Here is a 25,090-nt window from a genome sequence, read left to right on the forward strand (position 1 = left end):
CTTAGCGTGGCTACTTTATTTTTATTGTTGTTATCATGGTCTATGTTGATCCTTCCATCTTTTTAATTTCTGTGGTTCTTCTATTTGTGTCACGTGTTTGGAACTTCACATATGTCACTTTATACGCAATAGACTATAAAGTCATAGAACTGATTTGTTACGATTAGGTTGTGTAGTTGAGTTATTCGGCATCTTATGAATATCTTTTGGGTCAGGCACCATGCTCGGTATTTGGGATTTGGAGACGAACAAGGTTAGGTGGTCTAGTTAGGGGCAGAGATTTGACCACAAATGAGGCATCGGTCCTGGAACAGAGCGTCTTCTGTGCTGTCAGCCAGGGGAGGGGTGGTATTTCTGGCCTGGGGAGAAGGGGCTGGGAATGGGGAGAGAAGACTCCTCCAAATGCTGATGCTTGAGCTTGAAGGAGAGAGAGGATTAGGGGAGATGGCTTTCCAGGAGTGGGCTTGTGTTTTCCTGGGGCTGAAACAGGTGAATTGGGAATACTGTAGGACAAAGGTTCCTGGAGGCGGGAATGGCAGGTGTTGGAGTTTGGATTTTCTTTTATAAGGGAGTGGTTCTGAAGCATGTTTTTATGGCCATGAAAGTCATGGTACTTTTTTTTTTTTTAAGTTTATTGATTTTGAGAGAGAGGGAGAGTGCATATGTATGTGAGCAGGGGGAGGGGCAGAGAGGGAGGGAGAGAGACTCCTAAGCAGGTTCCAAGCTGTCAGTGCAGAGCCCGACACGGGGCTTGATCTCAAAAACCAGGAGATCATGACCTGAGCTAAAATCAAGAGTTGGATGTATAACCAACTGAGCCACCTAAGTGCCATAAAAGTCATGGTGCTTTTAAAGAAATACCATGAAATACTCTCCTGCTTATTAGTTCTGTCACAAATTACGACTTAGTATCAAATCATCTGTTTAGTCTGAAGTTTAATTTTTATTTTAGACATGTTAAAATTTAAAAATATGTACCATAAACCACATTATAAAATTTCAGCCATGAGCAATGTGTCTGTAATAAATGAGTTTTTAACATTTTGATTCCTTCCTGGTTTTGCCATTAACATTTGCTTTCTTTTGCTATTGGCTAGGGCCTACTGGCTGATATGGAGGGCTAAAGGAAAAAAAATTGGAGGTCAGCTTAAAATTGAAACAATTCTATTATCAGCTTGGTTAAAAAAGTTTTTTTAAATGCTATACCTGGAAGATTGTACTTTTTAACCCCCTTTACCCATTTCTCGTACCCTCCAGCCCTTATCTCTGGCTACACCAAATGGTTCTCAAGTTTTATAAGTTTGTTGATTTTTAGATTCCACACTTAAGTGAGATCCTATAGCATTTGTGTTTCTCTTTCTTATTTCACCTGTCATAATGTCCTCAAGGTCCATCCATGTTGCAAGTGGTAAGATTCCTTTCTTTTTTGTTGATAGATAATATTCCTACGTGTATATACACACACACAGACACACACACACACAGATTTATACACACACCCACCAAAACATTATTCATTCATCCATCAGTGGACACTTAGGTTGCTTTCATATATTGGCTGTTGTGTAAAAAATGCTGTAATGAACATGGGGGTAGAAGATGTCTTTTCGAGACCGTGATTTTGTTTGATTTGGTTATCCCTCTAGATATCATATAGTATATCTACTTTTAATTTTGGTGGGAACTTCCATACTGTTTTCTGTAGTGGCTACGCCAGGTAACATTGCCATGAACAGTGCACAAGCTTTCCCTTTTCTCCACGTTATTTCCAACACTAGTTATCTCTTGCCGTTGTTGACGATAGCCATTCTAACAGTTGTTAGGTGATGCCTCATTGTGCATTGGATTTGCATTCCCCTGATGATGAGTGATGTGGAACGTTTTCGTGTACCTGTTTGCCATGTGTATGTGTGTCTTCTAGGGGAAAATGTCTATTTAAATCCGCTGCCCATTTTTAAATTGGATTGACTTCATTAAAAAAATTTTTGTGTGTGTGAATTGGGCCATAGTTTCATATAGCCCCCGTAAACCTCTTGCTCCAGTTTCTGAGGGGACGCGGTTCTTGAACCCCTGCAGTGAGGGGCTGTTACACATCTCAGAGCAGTCATTGTGATTATTTAGTGACTCAGTGAGAGATGATGGGGGTGTGTTGGGAAGTGGAAAAGAAGGCTGGCAGAGAGTTCTGTATTCTCTTTTTGCTTAAGAATTAACCAGTTAGACTTGATTCCCGATTTCCTGGTGTTTGGAAGCCCTTAATAGACAAGATCGCTTGGCCAGCTGTTTTGTTGAGGCGCCCTTTTAAGCAGAGACTTAGGCAGTCGTGTGCAGCCTGGCGAGCGAGGGCCGCTGAGATGTGGGCTTGTGGTGAACAGGCCAGTCCACCCGTGGCAGCTGCTCACGTTCCTCTGACTCTGTCGGGCTGCTGTGTCAGGCTGCGCTCACAAACCAGTGATCTCACAAACAGACCTGATCTCATTACTGCAGAGGCATACCTGTTCCACAGAGGCTCCTAAGGCTTTGGTTACTTCCTTACTCATGGAAATACGTGGGTCTTCTGTTCAGCGCAGGAAGTTTTGAGCGTTTTTGCACCTGTGTAATCACCACCTAAGATGGGAGTTAGAACATTTCTGCCATCAGATAATTCTCTCACGCTTCTTTGTAGTCCACTCCTCCTGCCACACGATTACTACTTTGGTTTCCATCTTTGTGGAGTTTCGCTGGCTCTTCAAGTTCACATAAATGGAATCAGCATCATATATTCTTGTATCTGGCTTCTTTTACTCACAATCATGTTTTTCAGATTCATCCAGTTGTTGCAACATTTGCAGTTCATTCCTTTTTATCTCTGAGTAGTTTTTCCATTGTGCGACTCTAGCTGTAGGGGGCTCGTCCATTCTTCCCAAAATGGTTTTGAGGAAAATTGGTCAGTGGCTCCATGTAGACATGATGGGTGTAAACATGTTGAATGAAGAAATTTCTCCCCAAATTCATATCTTTATGGGAAGTATGTATTTTACAATTATATGGTACTTTAATTTGTCTAAAGTTGAGACCATAAAGGAAGAAGTTGGCATTTTTTATTAAAAATCTAAGTTCTATGGAAAAGTAGAGTGATTGTGTGGATCCTGAGAAACTTAACAGAAACCCATGGGGGAGGGGAAGGAAAACAAAAAAAAAGAGGTTAGCGTGGGAGAGAGCCAAAGCATAAGAGACTGTTAAAAACTGAGAACAAACTGAGGGTTGATGGGGGGTGGGAGGGAGGGGAGGGTGGGTGATGGGCATTGAGGAGGGCATCTTTTGGGATGAGCACTGGGTGTATGGAAACCAATTTGACAATAAATTTCATATATTAAAAAAAAAAAAAAAAGTAGAGTGAATTGTATAATGATAGCCAGTATTTAGATTTAACTGTTGCTGTTTTGCTGTTTTTCTTAGTCTCTTAGTCATTTTTTTCTTAAGCATTTTATTTATTTATGTTTATTTTTGGGAGAGTGAGAGAGAGAGAGAGAGAGAAAGTAGGGAAGGGGCAGAGAGAGGGAGACACAGAATCTGAAGTAGGCTTCAGGCTCTGAGCTGTCAGCACAGAGCCGATGCGGGGCTCGAACTCACAAACCGTGAGATCATGACCTGAGCCAAAGTCGGATGCTCAACCAACTGAGCCACCCAGGCGCCCCTTTTTTCTTAAGAATTTTAAAGTAAATTGTAGAAATCCTGGTGTTTCTTCCCTAAATATTTAGTGTGTGTCTCTAAAAAGGACATTTCTCTAATCACCACACTGCCTAAGAAATGACTGAGGATTCCTTACCATCAGCATAACGTGTTCCATAGTGATAGCTGATTAACTGAACTTTTCCTCAAGGTTATGTTATGAATTGTTGGTGTTTCACAGGAACAGAAAAAAGCAGCATCAGAAAAGAAGGCAGTGATGGCTGCTTCGACAAAAGGGCAAGAGGAAAGTGCTCAGAAAGCTAAAGAGACGGCTTCTCTCCCCTCAGAATCTAATGAGTCCAAGAGGAAACTTCCAGTTGGTGCTTATGTATCTTCTGTGCATGTTGATTATGAGTCTTTTGAAGTTGGCACTGGACAGGTAAGTTTATATGTTGATTAGGGCTGCACATTTTATATTGGAATCGTATATCTTTTTTATTTGAGTTGGCTTTAAATTCTTTTTTAATTTTTTTTTTTTAACGTTTTATTTATTTTTGAGACGGGGAGAGACAGAGCATGAACGGGGGAGGGTCAGAGAGAGGGAGACACAGAATCTGAAACAGGCTCCAGGCTCCGAGCTGTCAGCACAGAGCCCGATGCGGGGCTCGAACTCACGGACCGCGAGATCATGACCTGAGCCGAAGTCGGCCGCTTAACCGACTTAGCCACCCAGGCGCCCCGAGTTGGCTTTAAATTCTTTAAAAATTCAACATTTATGGGGGGCGATGGAGAAAACTGATTTGCATTCAGTAGGATTGTATGCTGCTTTCATGGAAATGTTCCAAATAAGGGATTGTGTACTGAACGTTACTACTTTTGAAATTGTTTTCATTTCAGTTTTTCCATTATTTTGTAGCAGTACTTTATATTTTATAGTATTAGTCTCTCATAGCCATCAGCAACAGAGTGGCAGTACTTAGAAAGAAAATTATGTTCTGAACACAGTAGACGCCAGTTACCTGCAGTTTTCAGTGACTCAAGGTCGACCGTGACCTGGAAGCAAATGATCCTCCTTCTGACATACATGGTCAGAGGGTCAGCAGTAGCCTAACATTACGTCACATGCCTACGTCATTCCCCCCACCTCATCTCATCACGTAGACCTTTTATCATCTCACATCATCACAAGAAGAGGCTGAGTGCAATGCAAGAAGATATTTCAAAAGAGACACACTACGTTCACATAACTTTTATTATAGTATATTGTTGCAATTGTTCCATTTTATTGTCATTGTGGTTAATGTCTTACTGTACCTAATTTATAAATTAAACTGTCGTAGGTATGTATGTGTAGGCAAAGACGTGGTATATAGTGTACCAGATTATCTGAGGTTTCAGGCATCCACGGGGGGTCTTGGAGTGTATCCCCTTGGATGAGGGGAGACTAATATATCCTTAGATTCCTGTGAGAGAAACTTGCTGCATTCACTTGACTTACAGTTTTTAGTATTCACAATTCTTCCCTTGGAGAAAAAATTTCTTTTTTTTTTTTTTTTCCCAGAAAATTTCTATAAAAACCAAGGAGTCAGTGGTGCTTCATTTAATAGTATACTTTATTATACTTGTATCTCAGTGGCTTGGGAGTATTAAAATCTTTATAGACATTGTATTTTTGAATGTATTTATAGTTGGGTCTCTAAGGTTCCTTATCATAAAGGAATTCACGACTGATTTAAAGAAGGCAGAAAATGGAACAAGGTGTTTATTACAGTTTATTCAAGCTTTTAACCCAATTCACTGATAAAGATTGCATTTTTTAAAATGTCTTTCTTTTCATTTATTACCTTTATTAAGTTTATTTATTATTATTTATTTTTGAGAGTCAGAGAGAGACAGAACGTGAGCGAGGGAGGGGCAGAGAGAAAGACACAGAATCCCAAGCAGGCTCCAGGCTCTGAGCTATCAGCACAGAGCCTGACATGGGGCTCGAACCCATAAGCTGTGAGAGCATGACCTGAGCCGAAGTTGGAAGCTTAACCGACTGAGCCACCCAGGTGCCCTATGTTTATTCATTTACTTTGAGAGAGAGAGTTCACATGGGGAAGGGGCAGAGAGAGAGAAGGAGACAGAGAACCTCAAGCAGGCTCCGCACTATTAGTGTGGAGCCCAACGTGGGGCTTGAACTCAAGAAACTGTGAGATCATGACCTGAGCCAAAGTTGGACACTTAACTGACTGAACCACCCAGGAACCCTTTATTATTATTTTTTAAGTTTATTTATTTATTTTGAGAGTGAGAATGCGGGAGGGTCAGAGAGAATGAGAGAGAGAATCCTAAGCAGGCTTTGCACTGTCAGTGTGGAGCCTGATGTGGGGCTCGAACCCATGAGCCGTGATATCATGACCTGAGGAAATCGAGAGTCGGATGCTTAACCTACTGAGCCACCCACGCGCCTCTAAAATGTCTTTCTTTTTAAACATGAGCAGACTTGAGCATACTTTAGCAAATGAAGGGCAGGTATTTCCTCATTTAACTGTGAAGGATCAGAGCACAGAAGATTTGTGGAAACAGGGACTCCCTGTGACCAGGACGCTCTCACTGCATGCCCTTCTCTGGTAGTTGGCCTTCTCCATGAACCTGGGCTCATGGGTGTCATTGACTGTATGTTCCTTTCCTTATAGCTTTATGACCACAGAGGAAAAGGAATCTCCCCTGGTTGGTCCAGTTAGGAAAATTTACTTGACCTAGTTTGGGTTATAAGTCCATTTTGGCCAATTCGTATTGCCTGGGGAATGGGGCACAAGTTGATTCACCCAGCCCAAGTCACATGCCACCTCTGTGGGGGGTGGGCCAATGTGGGCAAGTAGGGTCTGTTACCCAAAGGCCTATGGGGCAGTGTGGACAATAGCCTGTGTGCAGGCTTGTTGCCGGAAAGCCAAGAAACTCTGCTTAAGCAAGAGAAAAGAAACAACATCATATTCTCCTTAGCCAGAACTAACCACTGTGAAGTGTTTGAACAAGCCCTTCTAGAGTTTTATTTAAGCATATATTTATATATATATGCTTTAATAAAAATGGGAAAATACTACATAGTGTTTTACCAAAACATTCTACTGCTATTTTCAAACACTATATTATGGATATATTCCCATCTCTAAATATTTCTGTCATTTTTAATGACTGCCTTGTATTACTGTTTGGAAAGATAATGATTTATTTTGTCACTTACTTGTTACCGGATGTATTAGCTTGCTTGGGCTGCCGTAACAAGTAGCTATCGCACGGTGGGTGGCTTTAAACAACGGAAACTTATTGTCTCAGTTCTAGAGGCTGGAAGTCTAGCGAGGTGTCAGCAGGATACGCTCCCTTTGAAACCTACGGGGAAGAACCCTTCCTGCCTCATCCAGCTTCTGGCGGCCCTCCAGGGGCTCCTGGGCTTATAGATGTAGCTCTCCAGGTGTCTGTTTTCACATGGCTCCTCCTGTGTCTGCATCCTCTATGTGTCTGTCTCTTTGTCCAGATTTCCCCTTTTTATAGTAACACCAATCATGTTGGATTAGGGCCCACCTGAGTACCTTATTATAACTTGATTACCGCTGTAAAGACCCTATTTCCAAATAAGGTCTGAGGAAGTGCTATGTATCTTGTGGGGGACACAGTTCACCCAGAACATCGGACATGTAGGCAGTTTCTGGTGTTCCACCTTTTTAAGTAATCCGGTGATTAACACTTTTTTTTTTTTTTTAATATTTATTTTTGAGAGAGGGAGAGTGAGCCTGGGAGAGACAGAGAGAGAGGGAGACAGAGGATCCGAAGCAGGCTCCATGCTGATGGCAGCGAGCCCCATGCAGGGCTCAAACTCACCAACCTTGAGATCATAACCTGAGTCGAAGTCAGATGCTTAATTGACTGAGCCACCCAGTGATAAACACTTTTAAACCAATTTTCTGTGCACGTTCTTCGTTATTTCCTTTAGCTAAATAAGTACAAGTGGGATAGCTGGGCCCAAGAACGTACACACAAAATTCTGGTAGTTCTGTCTACTTGCCCCTGAAAAGGCTGTGCTGGTTTGTACTCTGGCTAGCAGTTTATAGCATTGACCCCCATCCAGTCTCCTCACTGACACTGGTGCTACCCTTTACACATGCGTCCTTTACGGATAGTCAGTGCTGTCACTTTGGTCTCTTTCTTCTGAAGAAATAACTGTTTCGTGAAAACAGAGGACTTTTACTTTCTTTCTAGTATTTCATTGATCTGATAACCTTGTGGGGACAATGGCGCCTCGCTGTGTTTCTGAGCACTAGACAAGTTAGCTGTTGGCTCGTAGGTCTGTTTGGCATGATTTCTTTGTAGAAGTGCTGATTTTACCTACTTTCCTGCTGAGTTCTTTTTCCCTTCACAGATATCGAAGAGTTTCTGTATATTAAGGGTATTTGGTCTTTGTCATCTGTGTGGTAAAAACCTTTTCTGGTTGGTATTTTTCCTTTTAGCTTTGGATTTTCTTCTTTTTTTCTTGTCTGGAGCTGGGGGAAGTGGGTAATCTTGGGAGCACATCCTGTGTGGCCCTCATCAGTAGCAGAAACCATTGAATTTGCATATATAAGGACAAGCCAAGGCATGTGCAGTCCACACTTTGTTGGAAGGGGCAGCCTAGTGTAGTCGAGGGTGCATCGGAGTGGGAATGAGAAGTCTTCGTTCTGCCACCCCGGCTGAGTGCTCTCGGGTGAGTGGTGCCACCTGTCTGAGCTTAACCGTCTTCATCCGAGAAGTGACATCTTCATCCAAGGGGTGACATGATCATCTTGCCTACATCCCTTTCATTGGGTCTCTGTCGTGCACGTGGGGATTGTTCTTCGTTCTCAGGGTACTCGGGTGACAAAGGCCTGTATCCTGCCACTGAGCAGCAAACAGAAGAGCTTTGTAAACTGTAGAGTGGCACCAATGTAGGTGCTTTTTCTTAATCTCGACAGTTCTCAGCGGGCTGTGACACTCCATGCAAGCTGTCCCAAAACAGCTCTTTGGGGGCACATCGTTTCCTAATGGAAAGCAACTTGCTTGAACAAACAAAGATGGTCGCTGGAATAGAAGTAGCAGTTGGCAAACGCCAGGCCCTGTGCTTAGCCCTTCATGTGGATTAGGTTCTTGATTTTTTAACCCCATTATGAGTTTGGCATTGTTATGATCCCCATTTTATAGGTGAGGAAACAGGCTAAGGCAAGAGAGGTTAAGAAACTTGCCCAAGGCCACATAGTGAGGCGTGGAGCCAGGATTCAAACCCAGGCGGTTTGAAGCTAGAGTCTGCAGTTTTAAGGGTAATTTATAACCAAAGTAAATAGAATGCTTACTGTGTACTGTACATACTATGCTGTACAACAGAAGATGGAGAAGCCTGTGAAGATTTTAAAGAGAGAGTTTTTAGTCCCTTTTAAAATAGCCGTGACAGTGATTATAAGCCTCAAAAGCCGCACCTAGAATGGCATCATCTGCGTTGAGGTGATTTTAATTAAGTGCAGTTCCAGCTTGAACTTGTGAATTTTCTATTATATGCCACTGGAATGATGATCTTTCATTATTTTTGATTCTTCCTAGGTTTCTGTTGTTTACAACTCATTAGACTTTGAACCAGAGATTTTCTTTGCCTTGGGATCTCCAATTGGTATGTTTCTCACTGTTCGAGGAGTGGATAGGATAGATGAGAACTACAGGCTTCCCACCTGTAAAGGATTCTTCAATATTTATCATCCAGTGAGTGAATTGAATTACTTTTTATTTTGGAGAAGATGAAACACCCACATAGAAACACCTATCTGGATCATCCTAATAGCTTCTCAGATCCTTATTTCTTAGGAACTAACTCTGATTTTGAGGTACATACAGCTCAGCTCTCTGTCCTAATAGAGAACCGTCTGATGCTTTCCAATAAACTTCTCTACCAGAGAGCCTTTGTTCAAGGAAATATTTCTGTTGTTTTGCTTGCAAAGTAATTTTACCCACAAACGTGGAAGTCTCCTCATAATTACCAGTATAATTATACTGGTAATATACCAGAATAACCTGGGGGAAAAAATCAAAATCTCTGGTTTGCTGGTTATCCGTTTGGTCGCCCAACTGAGATACGTAACTCAAGATAAAACAGCTTTTCCTGAATTTCCAATTCTTCCCTTTACAGCTTGATCCAGTGGCGTATAGATTAGAGCCTATGATTGTTCCAGATTTGGACCTGAAAGCAGTTCTCATTCCCCATCACAAAGGCAGAAAAAGACTTCATTTAGGTAAAAAGCAAATACTGTAAAAACTTGTTTCCTTCTTGTCATTTTGGAATCTGTCAGTCCTAATGAATTAGGTGTTTCCTGTCATTTGTAATTGAATTATGAAAATTTTAACACTAAGTTCTTTCTTGATGGAATTAGTGTTATTGAAATGCCTGCTGTGTTTAGAACCCATTTATTAGAACATTCAGAGGAACTGTGAAGAAAGGTTTTGAATGCGTTGCTTCTCCTTGTTGACTTTTTCCTTGAAATGGCGTTCTAATGGTTGAGATACTTAGGAATGGGGGAAGTTGGTAATAAAATGATGAGACGCATAGATTTTGATAGAATTTGGTCATAATTTTTGGAGTTGGGAAGCCGAGTAACACGAACTAAGGACCAACAATCAGGAAATAAACCCTATGCTAAGTTAAGTGAGCTGTCATGTCCTTGCTAACAGGATAAACTTTTCCCTTTAAAAATGTTCATTAAACGTAGTGGATCGATAATAATTCCAAGTGGGGTTTAGGTTTCTCTTATGCCAGTTAAGGGTGTATATTACTCATAGGTTTAAAGATCTGGGTGGAAAGGATGGGAGTGTAGCACAGAAGAGTGAGGAAAGTGATCATGCCTTTTTATTTGAAAGTGGGGGTTTCCTTTCCTTTTTTTTTTTTTTTTTGCTTACATCATGCTTTTAAAAAATATTTACCTCTTTTTTGTGGCACTTGGGTGGCTCTGTCGGGTAAGTGTCTGTCTGACTCTTGATTTTGGCTCAGGTCGTGATCTTGAGGCTTGTGAGTTCGAGCCCCGCATCTACCTCTGTGCTGACAGTGTGGAGCCTGCTTGGGATTCTCTCTCTTTCTCTCTCTCTGCCCCTCCTCCACTTGCACTCACTTGCTCTCTCTCTCTCAAAATAAATAAACAGTAAAAAATAAATAAAAATGTATTTAACTCTTTTGGACTTAAAATGAGAAATTTGATACTCAAATACCTTGAGTTCAAATAGGATTTATTAGACTGAAGTAGAAAAGGTTGAAGGGGCAGGAGTTTTTTCATTTTTAAAGAAGTTAAATTGTGGTTATGTCAGAATCTCAAATTCTCAAAACCATTTTACCATTACAGATTAGAAAAGCAGTCATCTTTTAAATCTTATGGGTCTATTTTTTTTTCTTCTAACTTATGGTAAAAAAAAAAAAAGCACGTGAATTTTTATGGTATTTGAACTCTTTTCTTTTCTTTTCTCTTCTTTTCTTTTCTTTTTTGGAGAGAGGAAATGTATACATTTTGGCTGGATTAGCTTTAGTTGTTAAAAAAATGACAGAGTAAGACTCCTCAAAACATTTTTATATGTTGAAAGTTCTTGGCTGAGAAACTCCCGTGTGGTTGGCGTTTGAGGCCTTGAGGGGGTCTTAACCTGTCTGAGGACAGTGTTAACTTTTGTTTTAATTTTCGTGGTACAGAATTTTACCCAGTGCCTAATTCACTTGATATGTCGTCTTAATCTCTTTAGAGTTGAAAGACAGTCTCTCTCGTATGGGATCTGATTTGAAGCAGGGCTTCATCAGCTCCCTGAAAAGCGCTTGGCAGACGCTGAACGAGTTTGCCCGTGCTCACACCTCTTCAGCTCAGCTTCAGGAAGAACTGGAAAAGGTGGCCAATCAGATCAAAGAAGAAGAAGAAAAACAAGTCGTTGAAGGTAAATTTAACCTTTGAGGCATTTTCTAGTACAAATGTCGTTTGTAAACATAATACTCACGAATTGTTCAATGAGGCGTTTCCATTCTAGTCTCTTTTGTTAAAATGTTCTTCCTACAAAGGAAAATCTGTTCTGATAAACTGCTTCAGAATGCGTGTCGGCCTTTTCCTGGAGTTTCGCCTGATAGGTGCTGGACTTTTTTACTCTGCAATCTTAAATTTTTGTCGAAACTCCTAAGGCCAGAATGGCATGTCAGAGTTGAGAGCTAAGCTCGCATTCAGGCATGTTAAAGGCCCGCTCGCTGTGAGAAGTTATCTTGCTGTTGTTGAACTGTGTCATTATGTTGTAGACTTTACCTGCATAGTCAGGTCATTGTGCCGTGATGTTTTTTGACTCTTTCAGATTCTAATTCTGTTTCCTTTCTTTCTGCAACTCTCTCACCCCTTTTCTTCAAAACTGCTGTCAGCTCGTTGGCTCTTTCTCCTCTCTGTCGGGTAACCAGCCCCTCTTCCTTCCCCCGGCTCTTTGGAGGAATGGGAAGGGAGCCTGGTAGCTCCCCAGGTCGCTACGTGTGGCAAGCGATATTCTCTTGAGCCCAGAAAGTCAGCTAAAGTCAAAGGATAATGATTAAGTGATTGACTTTGATATTGAAATGGTTTAAATTCTAGCAGAAAAGATTGTTGAAAGTCCAGATTTTTCCAAGGATGAGGACTACTTAGGAAAGGTGGGAATGCTAAACGGAGGCCGTCGAATTGACTACGTTCTTCAAGAAAAGCCAATAGAGAGTTTTAATGAATATCTTTTCGCTCTTCAGAGTCATTTATGCTATTGGTAAGTGTCTTCTTCTTTGATAACATTCCCGTGGCCTTTAGGTGCTAGCACATACAGTAGTTTTAGGGAGACTCTTTTGCGGATTTATCACTTGGGATGGAATATTAATTTCGGCGGCCGTGTATTCAGAATCAGTATTTTCCCCCTTTAGTTTGTTGTCCACAAGATGGCAGTGTGTCATCTGACTTTGACCACAGGCCTTTGGTACTTGCACACTGTTTCTGTAGGGATACCTTTCACAGAATGAGAGCGGGTGGGGACTTTGAAAAGCCACCCTTTCATATTGCGGCACAGCTGTTTTGTAGCTGATCGGTATCCATCTAGTTTTTAAGGGCAGCTTTAAGGCTACACTACTTTATTTTCATTTGCCTTTCTTAGGTAGGTTGACTAGAACCAAAGTTGCATTTTTCACCTTTAGGCATAGAGGTAAATTTCTACTCATGGTCTGTTAAGTAAAAATGTTCTTTTCTTTGTGATAGGGAATCTGAAGATACTGCCCTGCTGTTACTTAAAGAAATTTATCGAACAATGAACATTAGTCCAGAACAGCCCCAGCATTGATTGGACTTCAGTCTCATTCTGTGAGTTTATCTTTATTATGTGTATACATTGTGAATGTTTCATTCTGAAGTCTTTTTTAGTTTTTGTTTTTTGTTTGTTTGTTTAATGTAATCTCTGTGCCTAGTGTGGGACTAGAACCCATGACCCCGCGATCAAGAGTCACATGTTCCACTTGGACTGAGCCAGCCGGCACCTCTCTGAAGTCTTTTTTATGGAGTTGATGTTGACTATAATTTTCTCTTTTTTCTGTTTCTTCCTAGTAGTTTTTTTTTTCCTTTTTTTTTTTTTTTTTAAAAATTCAGAATAGAGACCTTAAAGAGGGGAATTGGTTTGCAGTCTGCATTTCTGATGTGTTAACAGTTTTCTAATTCCACATCAAATTTGAGTTCTTTTGTTTTCAATTTCTTTCAATGAGACATTCCCAAGAATATCAGTTAGGAGTTGTTTTGGTTGTAGGTAGCAGAACCCAGCTCACTGTACCTTAAATGAAGAGAGGTTTGTTTTTCTTGTGTCATTTGTTGGGTAAAGTCACTGGACATCCACACTGTTGGCATCTTTTCATCTGCACCTCGGCTCTTACTCCACAATTACAAGACGGGTCCCGTGGTTCCAGGCATCATGTGTACCTTTGAGACATGAATACGGGGGAAAGGATTGTCCGTTATATCTATTCCTTTTAATTAGGAAAGCAAATTCACTAATGAATTTGCTATTGACTAAGCCTGTACCACATGTCCCATGTCTCCTCCAACCCCAAACTGCATGGAGGGTTATAAAAGCAATGCTTTATGCGCCCCAGTCCTTATAGAGGGAAGGGGTAGAGAAGGGGGTTAAACCTATGAAGAACGAGCCAGCCTGCGTTCCTGACGGTTCTCCTGAGACCCCGACACCTCCTCTTCCTCACTAGATGATGCATCATTTACAAAAAAGAGGTGTGTTTTTTAAAGAGCTCGAAATTTTGAAGCCCTTCAAAGCATGAAATACAAGTGGTGAGCTCTAAACTGTGAAGTCAAAAGTAGTTCCTGGCACTTTTTATCTTTCTAACAATAAATGTAAAGTTCAGCCTCCACCTTATTCTGGAGCGGTAACCACTTTCAGGATTGCCCTCGAGGGATCGCCCTGTGCATATCCAGGCTGGTATGTGTGCACGTGGAAACAAAGGGATCTCATTGAACGTATTGTGCTACTTGATGGTTTCCATCAACCTTCTCACTTGTGCAGCTTGTATTTTATGTTGGCTGGTATCTTTTTCATTCTCTTTAGTGGACGCATAGTAACCTCTTGTGTGGCTGTACTCCGTCTTATTTAGCCAGTTTCCCATTAATGCACATTTAGATCATTCCCTAATATATATTAGGGAGTCTTAGTCAACAGAGTAGGTAAGAGGTTTAAAAAAGCCATTTTGCAATCAGGCTCTTGATATAGTTTTACCAGTTCTCACCATTTCTGATACTATAGTACTAAAATAAACTGGAGGTGATGTCAAAAGCTACCCCAGTTCAGATTTTCAGTTATAAAATGGTCTGTCCTTTGGTTGACAAATATTTATTCAGTACTTATTGTGTGCCAGGCACCAGTTTTCATGCTGTGGATAAATGGATAATAAGATAGCCTTCTCTCCTTTAAAGAACTTCCCTTCTCCTGGGAGGAGAGCAGTAGTAAACCTGTGCTTTCCCCACAAGTACATTCCAGATATTGGTAGGTTTTGTGGAGAGAAAATAGGAAGACGTTGCAAGTGATGGGTAGCTACTGGGAAAGGCCTTGCTGGGCGATGATGACATTGGGTTTGAAATTTGAAAGATGAGAAGGAGGTGGACATCTGAGGATTTGGGGAGAAGAAACAGAAGGAAGGGCAGCTTCCTTCTAAGGTCATGAGATGGGAACAGGCGTGTCACGTTTGAGGGACAGCAAGCAGATCATTGTGGCTGGTGGTAATAAAAGAGGAGAGGAGTCAGAGAGGTGGGCGGGCCTGGTTATGAGGTCGCTGGTAAGGCCTTTGCATTTTACTCTGAGTATAATGGAAACATGGAAGGCTTTAATGGGCGGAGTGACATGACTTGGCTTAGGCTGTAGAAGGAATGCTCTCGGTGCTGGGTGGAGGGCAGACTGCCGGGCAAGAATGGTGGAAGGGGGAGTTGTGAAGAGGCTAGTGGTGACTGACGAGGGCTCTAGTGATAGGGATGGTGACAGATGGCTGAGGGCAGATCTGTTGTGGAGGGAGGACTTCATCGTAAGCGGGGAAGGAATGAAGTTGAGGATGACTCTTAGGATTTTGAGGTGAGCAGCTGGGTGGATTGTGTACCTTTCCTGGGAGGGCTTATGGACAGAGCAGGCTCTTGGGTGGGGGTGGGGGTGGGGAGTGGGGACGAGGAATCCGTAGTTCTGTTGTGTTAAGTCAGTAGTTGATGATGTTGTGAAGCTGATGGCCCGAAGCCCAGAAGAAAGTTTGAGCTTAAGGTAATAACCTTGAAATCATTCATCAGCATATACTTGGCCGTTTGAGGCCGGAAACTGGATGGGATCACCTTGGAGTGAGTAGGTGGAGAAGAGAAGAGAAGAGGTCTGGTGGAGAAGGAGGAGCCATAGAAGTGAAAGAAAATTTGGGGGCTTGCAATCTCAGAGAAGCTGAGAGAAGATTGCTTCAAGAGAGAGTGGTCAGTGGTGTCCAGGGCTGCTGACACAGAGGTCAAGAAGGAGGAGGGCCAAGACTTGGGCCGTGTGCTTGAGGCTCGAGGAGGGCATAGAACTTCACTGGTAACCTTGTTAACACCATGGCAGAGGTAAAGTGGGTTGAGGAGAAGTGAGGGATCAGATAGGAAAGAGTTCTGCTGTGAAGGAATAGAAATAAGATGGGGGGACATTTTATGATATTAAGGTATGTTTGCTACTGAGAACGACCCAGTGCTGGGGGGAGAAAATGATAAGACAGGAGCAAAAGGGGATAATTGTAGAGGAAATACTTGCCAAGGCAGTGCAGGAAGGGGCCTAGGTCAAGTGAAGCGTTTAGCCTTAGGAAAAGAACAGGGATGCATCTTTCCCGGTGCCAGATTAGGAGAGGAGTGTGGACACTGATGCAGATAGGTGGTGACGTTGGTGGTGCCTTCAGGGATCTTCTTTCGTCTGGGGGAGGACGGACAGTAAATAAACAATTGAAGTGTGCCAGATGGTAAAAAGTAGAGCAGCAGCGTCAGGGGGAGAGGGAGTGCGTTTGGCATGGGACTCGTTGCTATTCTGTATCAGATGGTGAGGGACAGTCTCACTGATACAATGTCTTTGGAGCAAGTGAGCAAGGCGGGTATCTGGGGAAAGCTCATTTCAGGCAGAGAGAAGTATATGTATCAGAACATAAGAGCTGCCTCATTCTTTGTAATGATTGTGTGCTATTCCATTGACTGCTACACTATGTGTTTTTTTTTTTTAATCAAAAAAATTTTTTTAATGTTTATTTTTGAGAGAGAGAGAGAGAGAGAGAGAGAGAGAGAGAGAGAGAGAGAGAGACAGAGACAGAGCACGAACAGGGGAGGGGCAGAGAGAGAGGGAGACACAGAATCTGAAACAGGCTCCAGGCTCTGAACTGTCAGCACAGAGCCCGATGCGGGGCTTGAACCCACAGACCGTGAGATCATGACCTGAGCCGAAGTCGGACGCTTAACCGACCAAGCCACCCAGGCGCCCCTGTGGTTTTTTTTTTTTAATTAAAAATTTTTTTTTAATGTTTATTTTTGGGAGAGAGAGAGAGAGAGACAGAGTGTGAGTGGGAGAGGGGCAAAGAGAGAGGGAGACACAATCTGAAGCAGGCTCCAGGTTCTGAGCTGTCAGCGTAGAGCCTGACACAGGGCTTGAACTCACGAACTGTGAGATCACCACCTGAGCCTAAGTCAGATGCTTGACCAACTGAGCCACCCAGGCACCCCTACACTATAGTTTTTTAAACCAGCTCCTTGTTAATAGGCATTTAGGTCATTCTGATCTTTTACTAGTATAAAGAAGGCTTTACTGTTCATAGTATTTAAGAGTTGCATTGTATTCTATTTTATAGTTCTGTTATTTATTAAAATACTTAATTTATCTACTATTGTCGAGTGTTTAGATGTTTTCCAACTTTATTATAAATAATTCTGACATGTAGTTGCATATGCTTTTTGCACATATCTGGGATAAATTCCTACATGTAGCATCGTTGGATTTAAGAGTATTGCACATTTTAAAGGAATTTGGTGTGCTTGGGTGACTCATTGGAGCGTCCGACTCTTAATTTAAGCTCGGGTCACGATCCCAGGATTGTGGGATCAAGCTCTTTGTTGGGCTCTGTGCTGACTGTGGGGCCTGCTTTGGATTCTCTCCCTCTCCCTCCCTCTCTCTCTCTCTCAAATAAAAACAACCAAAATAAAAGGATTTTGATCTATACTACCTATTGCTAAATTGCATTTCAGAAAGGTTTCTTGGTTTTCATGTTTACCATCAGTATAAAAGTGCTGGTTTTCCTGTACCCTTGCCAACACTGGGTATTACTATTTTTAAAAACTTTGCCTATTTGATAGCATAAATTGTTATAATTGTTTTAGTTTATATTTCCATTATTAGTGAAATGGAACATTTTTGGTATATTTAAGTGCCCATTTGTATTTTTTGTCAGTTGTCTAGTCTTAACGTGTTTCTCTGGATATTTTTGTTTCTTAATGATTTATATTATAATATTTAAGGATAATAACGTTTTGTCACTGCAGAGTTTTTTTCCAGTTTGACATTGGCCTTTTATTTTTGCTTATGCTTTGGATTTTGGGGGTTTGGATGGGTAGAGAATATGTTTTAAAAATACATAAGCCAGTCTTTTGAGATGACTTACCATTTCAATAATTACATTTAATTTTTTGTTTTTATATAGTGTTTTAATTTAACTTTATAGGTTAGAAAGATATATTTTAGAAGAATAGAGGGATTTAACTTTTGTCTTAGTTGTTTTGCCCATGCCATATATTGAAATGCATCCTTTGGTCATTGATTTGATGTTTCTATGGTAAGTTCTTGTTTGACATTTTTATTATATGCCCAGTATTGTTTTCTTTTTTTGATGAGAAAATTGCTTTTAAAAAATTTATTTATTTAAGTTTATTCATTTACTTTGAGAGAGAGTGCAAGTGAGGAAGGGGCAGAGAGACAGGGAGAGAGAGAATCCCAAGCAGGCTCTGGGTTGCCAGCACAGAGCACGACACGGGGCTCGAACCCATGAAACTGTGAGATCATGACCTGAGCTGAAACCAAGAGTCGGACACTTAACCGATTGAGCTACCCAGGCACCCCAAGAAAATTGATTTAAAATTTTTTTTAATTCAGTGTAGTTAACATACAGTGTTATATTAGCTTCAGGTGTACAATATAGTGACTCACCACTTCCATACATAGCTTAGTGCTCATCAGGATAATTGTACCCAGTCTTTGTTTTCTAGGTTTTTTGACATTTCTTCTATTGACTTACTCATCTGTCTACCATATTTTACTGATTGCAAGTCGTATATTTTCCACATTTTATCTTTACGTTTGGACTGCATCTTCTTTTTATTTTAATGTTTATTTTATTTTTGAGAGGGGCAGAGAGAGAGAGCACGAGCAGGGGAGGGGTAGGGGGAGAGGAAGACACAGGATCCGAAGCAGGCTCCAGGCTCTGAGCGGTCAGCACAGAGCCCGATGCGGGGGCTCGAACTCACCAACCGTGAGATTATGACTTGAGCTGGAGTCAGCGCTCAACTGGCTGAGCCACCCAAGTGCCCCTGGACTGCATCTTCTAATCAGCTGTTGCCTGGATGGTGTTGACTTCTTGCCAAAAGGGGTTGCGTTATTTTCTCCCAGTTACTGGGCGGGGCACTACCAACCTGAGCCTGCTTAAGCTAATTTCTCCGCTTCAGGTTTTTGGACGATGCTGCTAGTATGAATTCAGACATAAAATTTGTGGGCTGGCAGGGCTGGGGGACCAGTTCACATACCAAGGAATATCTTTTCCCTTCTTCCCATCATCAAGGAAGAGGCGTGCAGACTTCTTGGCTGTCCTTTGTAGAGGAAGGGTTATTCTTTTTACCCCTCATTGAGGCTGTGGCCATTCCGTGTCCCCACTTTTTGTGATGGTCTCTGTCTCCTTTTAGAGTCTGTATCCTGAACATCTTTTTTTCTTTGCCTAAGATGGGTGCCTGAAATGATGGTACATCTCACAATCGATGGTGTCTCACACTTTGTGAAATACGGTGTTTTAGTGACCGTAACAAAGATTTTGCTGTCTGGCGGTGCAAGTTCTGAGTATACGACGGTCTTGGCTGTTGTCGCAAATGACTTTTGAAATGACCCAAGTTCCCCTGACAGTGTCTTTCCACAAAAGAAAGCAAAAGCTAGCATGAAAAACTAAGAACCTTTCTCATTTCATACAGAATTTTTCACTGCTCATTGTTTTACTTCTCCTTATACTTGGTTGTAAAATTTGGGCCAGAACTTTGGTTCCTGAGACTGTTGTAATAGTATACGATAATTGAGAATATGAACAGTCCTTCTCTACTTGGTTCGTGTAAGCTTAGGCCAGTTTTATTGAATAATTTTATGTTTTTCTCCTTTAGTCCTTTTTAGAAGTATTCTTTAAGGGGCTCCTGGATGGCTCAGTTGGCTGAGTGTCCGGCTCTTGATTTTGGCTCAGGTCATGCTCTCCCGGTTCGTGAGTTTGAGCCCCGCATTGGGCTCTCGCTGACAGTGTGGAGCCTGCTTGGGATTCTCTCTCCCTCCGTGTCTCTCTCTCTCTCTCTGCTCCTCCCCTGCTCATGAACGCTCTCTCAAATTAAAAAAATAAAAATAGAAAAAGAATTGTTCTTTAAAAAGCCTCTCATGAATCTGACAGAAACTTTCTCTCTTATTTTCCATACGTGTTTTGTTCTGGAGAGCTACCATGCTGGCGACTCTCAGTGAACGCTCCTCGCCTCACGTCCACCCCCGTGGAAGGCCCGAGGCCTTGTGCTCACGGGCTGTGTTCTTCGGAGGCACTTGACAGTATTTCTTTTACTTCAGGAAGGAATAACAGTGCATTAGTGTGTTATTACTGTAACTTTGTGAAGTTCACCAGGTATTTTCTTTTTCTTCTAAAGGCTTTCTTGTCTTTCCAGAAAGTCGGGCAAGAAATTGCATTGCTGAGAAAACCCTCAGAAGACATTCCCAGTTTGCTCTCGTGATGGATGACAGAAAAGTGGTTCATCAGCGTTTGCTCAGAATTTCTCACATGTAGGAAGTCGTTTCAAAGAAAACGTACAGAACAAAAAGACAATGGAGAAAATCAGTACCACATGTGGACAGTATAGATAAGAAAACATAATTTGAAAAATGATGCAATTAAAAATTCCTCAGATCAGTTTAGTTGTACAGCTGTCAGAGTAATGCGTGATATCAATGAAGAAATATTTGTAGCATGCAGATGGTTATTTCTGTTTCTTAAAAACCTATTGTCAATGGGCCATTAAACTTGCATTTTTTTAAATTAATGTAGTATGTTCTTTTATTCAAGTATGGACTTCTTGAGAAACTATAGTAATACGACTTTCCAAAAATTTATATTCTACCTTCAATGTGACTTGTAGTTTCGAGCTGCTTTAATGAGGGGTCATTGGTGTCTAAGAGGAAGTAACCAAGAGCACTTATATTCCGAGTTGAATCTGAGGTTTTATGAAGCCTTTCAGGCTCTCGCTGAGAGCGTACTTGTGGAAAGAAGTGAGATGCTCCAGAGGTCCTGTGAAGTGTCCTCCGGGCACATCCGCGTCCACTCGCAGGGGTGTGGGGAGCAAATGAGAGGTTTTCCGTTTTGTCATCTGAGGAGCTGTGCAGTCGCCTCATTGCTAAACTTTCAGTTAATATGAGAACCAAAGTAGACTTTTTAGGTTTTGGGGTGGGTTTTTTTTGTTCGTTTTTTTGCTTTGTATTAATTTCACGTATACCAAAGTATTTCAGAGTATGAAATGTATTGCTTCTAGACTGTAGATCTACTTCCTGGAAAGACTGTTCTGTAATATTTCACTTTGTTTTACTATGACTTTAAAATCAAATTATCTTAAATATTTTCCTAATACTACATGGGAATGCCGATTTTTCTTCTTTTGTTATGCGATAGAAACATTTTACACTGTTTACATAGTTCTCATGGAACATAGAATTTTTTGAAAGCAACATATGATACACATTTTTTTGTGTATATATTCTAACTAGTGTGAATAAAACAGTAATGGCATTTTTAAAAAGCAGCATACGTCTGTATTTCTCGTCTTTCTTAAAAATGTTCCTGTGAATATTCCTGCATTCATTTACTTTTTCATTGTGAGTACGTGCTGTATGTGGTTTGTTCCTAGCATTTACTCCTAATAATAGAATTAGGACAGAACAACTTTAGAGCTGAAGTGATCTCAGGCAACATGTGTTCATTCCAACCAACCTCATTCTCCGGCTGAGGACACAACGCTAAGTGCCTTTCTCTGACTGCAGACCGGGGCTGGAACACAGTTTCCCTGACTCCGTTTTGGCCTTCATTTCTCTACACCTAGTACTATTGTTTTTCACTTAATAGCCACTTATCTTCCCCAAATTGACGACATAAAGAAAAATGAGGGTTGTTTATGGATACTAAACAAAATCCAGTTTGAATTTTCAGTTGACAAGTGGTTTCGTCTGCCTATGTCTTTTGAGTCTTGTGCAAAGAAGAAACACCTGAACCAGTGTGCAAAGAATAAATTGTGGACCAGCTGAGTTTCAGGAATTTTGAGATTTTAACACTTGAAACACGTATTCGAATTTTTTGGTGACTCTGCCTGTGGACGTGTATTTGTATTACTCTTCAATTTCTGTTAAAAAAAAAGCGCATAGTTGGTAGGTCCCATGAGGGCGGAATCGGCATCTATTAGCATGTTGTTCACTATTGATAGCATATCAGGCCTGGCACAGTCTTGTCTCATACTAAGGCGCTTTCCAAATATTTCTTGAATAAAAGAATTTTAAGAATCAAAAACATGGTTTAACGCATGGAAGAGGCCTTGGAAGGCCATCCAGATCAGTGGTCTGCAAAACAGAACTTTCACCAAATTCCAGAACATAACCTAGACGTGAGCATAGCTTCCGAGTCCAGCTTGATCTCCCCACTTCCCCCAGGAACAACCCTCCCCCCCCCCCCGCCTGGAACCTCCCACCCCAGCCCCTGATCCAGGTTAATGTCCTCACTTTCCCCAGGTGAGGAAGGTCATCACTCGTCCTTCTGAAAGGGTTTCAGACCCAGAGTGTGGGACCAAAAAAAGCAGGAGTGTCTGAAGTTGGAGGTCCCGAGTCCTCATAAAACCGATGATGGTAACCTGGCTGGTTACGTTGATGTGTAACAAGGGGAGAGAGCTCTGTAGCTCTGATACACCTGTGTGTTTCCTGGGTCTCTCAAGTAAGGGTGTTTTCTCAAAATGCGAGTGTAATCATAACTACACAGATTATATCATAGTAGATAACCGCCATCCCGGCGGGAAGACCATATGTGTGCCATAGTCACGACACGCGGTCTGTGAGCAGTGACCCTGACCCTGCGTTCCTGCTGTTGGGCCCTCTCCTCGAGATGTCTGTCATACTTCCGGCAGGTTATCCGTCTTGTCCTGCCATTTCACCTCCGAATGAGCTTCCCAGACCTTGACAGCCTCATAAAGAGCTCTGGCACCCACGCGCCCTGGTGTCCAAGCCCTCCGCTGTGGCTCCTGGGGCAAGACTTTGTCCCCAACTTGTCGGCAGGCACGGCGTGTTTTGGTTTTGGTCCGTTTCCTCTGCCGTGCGATTCCTCCACCCCGCAGTTGTGTGACACGCAATGGAAATGTGGGGAAAGTGCGTGTGACAGCACCAGGCACATAGCAGCACTCAGAACGCCCGGTTCTGCCGCCAGGAGCACTCACGTCAGGGAAGACCCAGGCCTTCGCGGCTGGCTCACGGCCACTTCTCTCCCCCCTGGGTTGTACTTTTGCCAGGTTTCCTGTAGCCGAGAGCAGCTAGCGGCTGTGCAGGTGTGTGAAGCATGGCGGCCTGGAGGAGGCGGCGGTCATTAGAAAGGAGGATGAGGGACAGCGGAGCCAGTGGGGTGGGATGGCGGGGGTGGGGATGCTAATGCTTCTTTGCTGCTTCCCGCAGGTCAGCAGGACCGTTAGAAAGCACCTGTGGGCCACCAGGGTGGCTCAGTCAGTTAAGCGTCCGACTCTTGATTTCGACTCAGGTCACGATCTCATGGTTCGTGGGTTTGAGCCCCATGTCGGGCTCTGCACTGATGGTGTGGAGCCTGCTTGGGATTCTCTCCCTCTCTCTGTCTCTGTCTCTCTCTCTCTCTGCCCTTCGCACACACTCTCAAAATAAATAAAAATATACTTAAAAAAAAAAAGAAAGCACCTGTGTGTTACTTCTGCATGCCCTGATTCCCTAAGCTCTTTTTGGGATAACGATCAAGAAAACATGTTTTTCCTTCTTAAATTCTCTTTTCTCCCTGATATTTTGTTTTCCTGCTTTAAAACATCAACCCTTCTAGATTTCCTCTAAACTCACTGGCCCCGCAGAACACTTGGAAGATGACTTCACGTTGTGACCACCAGGGGGAGCTCGTGAGACAGCGCAGCCTCTTCATACCTCAGTCTTAGGTCCAACGGACCGATTTTACGTGGGTGGTATACACACGTAATATCCCCGGAAACTACCACAAAATACAGTTCAGCATGTGAAACCGCACGATGACACCTCAAACGGACCGGGGATTATCAAGGACCCGTTCTGGAGCTAGTAGATTCGTTAGAGGGTGAGCTGCAGGTTCAGGTTCATGAACAGGTGCAAATGGCATCCTTGGGATGACCCACCATGTTTTTCTTTCATTCCTTATGTTAAAGAGTGACTTCTAAGAGACTCTACTATGGAAATTTTCACGCACTCAGAAGTATGGAGGATGGTATAATGAATCCCCTGGTACCCTTCCCCTCCCTTCGGAGGTACTGGCAGGGACAGCCTCTTGAGGTGACCTAAAAGGACAGGTAAGTAGTGGCCAGGTGGGAAGTGGGGAAGTGCATTCAGGATGTGTGGGAGGCTGTCCCGTGGGCCGGTTCTCCATTCTCCCTTCCATGACCCATTTGCCTCAGTCCCAGGTAGCCACAACACCGCCCTGGCTCGTCAGTCCAGCCTGAACCTCAGCCCTCCCAGCTTGTCCTCAGATGCTGCCCCTGGCTTCCCCATCCCACTGAGAGGTTTTCCTTTGTTCCCAATCTCCTGTCCCCCTTGCCCTCTTCCCCAGCCTCTCTCTGGCTTTGCCTTCTGCTCCCTCCATGAATCAAGCCGACTCTACACTCTCCCCAGTGGCTTTTCTTTTCTTGGCTGTGCTGCCCCCAGCTGCGAGTCCGGCCTCTCTGTGGGACCAGAGCCCCGTCCCACCTGCTCCCTGCACCTGTCTCGGCCCCATGTGGCCGCTGCCTCCCCCAGCCCCTGTGCCTCAGTTTGGTCTCAGGGGTTTATTCAAAAAGCACAGTTGAACAGGGGGAATGACTACTGGGATTCCAGCCTTTGCCTTCAAAGGACGTTGAAGGGAGGCGAACGGACATGCAGACCCTTTTTGCCCCTCTTCCCTGGCCCCCACGGCCTCTGCCACGCTGTCCTCAACCTGGTGCCGCACCCTAGGCAGAGTAGCCACATCAGAGTGACAGGTTCCCACCTGAATATCCGAAAGCCAGGAGAAGGGAGGGTAAACGTCTTCACCCTCTGCTCTCCAGCACCCCTGTGTGGCGGGTCACCTGGTGAGGGGAGGTACTTGAGCCACCGACCAGGCCGCAGGTGCCGCTTCTAAAACACAAAGAGGTCCTGTGACGTGTCTGTTAGGCTGGAGAGCTCACCTTCACTTCAAGGATCCGGACTGAATGCATTTTGTTGGTCTGAACAAAAAAGCTTTAATTACAAAGCCTCCCCCGTGAAAAGATACAAAATTCCCCCCCGCTGAAGTATCATCTTGTGTCAAAAAGTTTCTCTAAATGGGATCCATGATTGCTTTTACTAGGTAAATCTTTCCGGAGGCCATCTAGAAATTCCTTAATTTGCCTCTTTTGGA

The 25,090-nt window shown here is 42.8% G+C and overlaps 1 protein-coding gene across 5 annotated transcripts in view; it reads left to right on the plus strand.

Annotated features, from left to right (window-relative positions):
- SEC23IP (SEC23 interacting protein) overlaps positions 1–20,488 on the plus strand; it is a 42,705-nt gene extending 22,217 nt beyond the window's left edge. For 3 of the 5 annotated variants that reach the window (XM_047073536.1, XM_047073540.1, XM_047073539.1), the window contains exons 13-19: positions 3,890–4,087; positions 9,238–9,393; positions 9,818–9,920; positions 11,407–11,592; positions 12,261–12,423; positions 12,903–13,004; positions 20,121–20,488. In XM_047073536.1, coding sequence (XP_046929492.1) covers positions 3,890–4,087; positions 9,238–9,393; positions 9,818–9,920; positions 11,407–11,592; positions 12,261–12,423; positions 12,903–12,984 — 888 coding nt within the window. In that variant the 3' untranslated portion in view covers positions 12,985–13,004; positions 20,121–20,488. Of the gene's footprint in view, positions 1–3,889; positions 4,088–9,237; positions 9,394–9,817; positions 9,921–11,406; positions 11,593–12,260; positions 12,424–12,902; positions 13,005–20,102 lie in introns of all 5 variants that reach the window. The other 2 variants (XM_047073538.1, XM_047073537.1) reach the window with 2 other exon arrangements.
- Positions 20,489–25,090: the final 4,602 nt, after the last annotated feature.

Source organism: Lynx rufus, unplaced genomic scaffold, assembly GCF_022079265.1.
Source record: "Lynx rufus isolate CCGP_SWC_20201006 ecotype Redwood Valley unplaced genomic scaffold, mLynRuf1.p SCAF_11, whole genome shotgun sequence".
Classification (NCBI taxonomy): domain Eukaryota; kingdom Metazoa; phylum Chordata; class Mammalia; order Carnivora; family Felidae; genus Lynx; species Lynx rufus.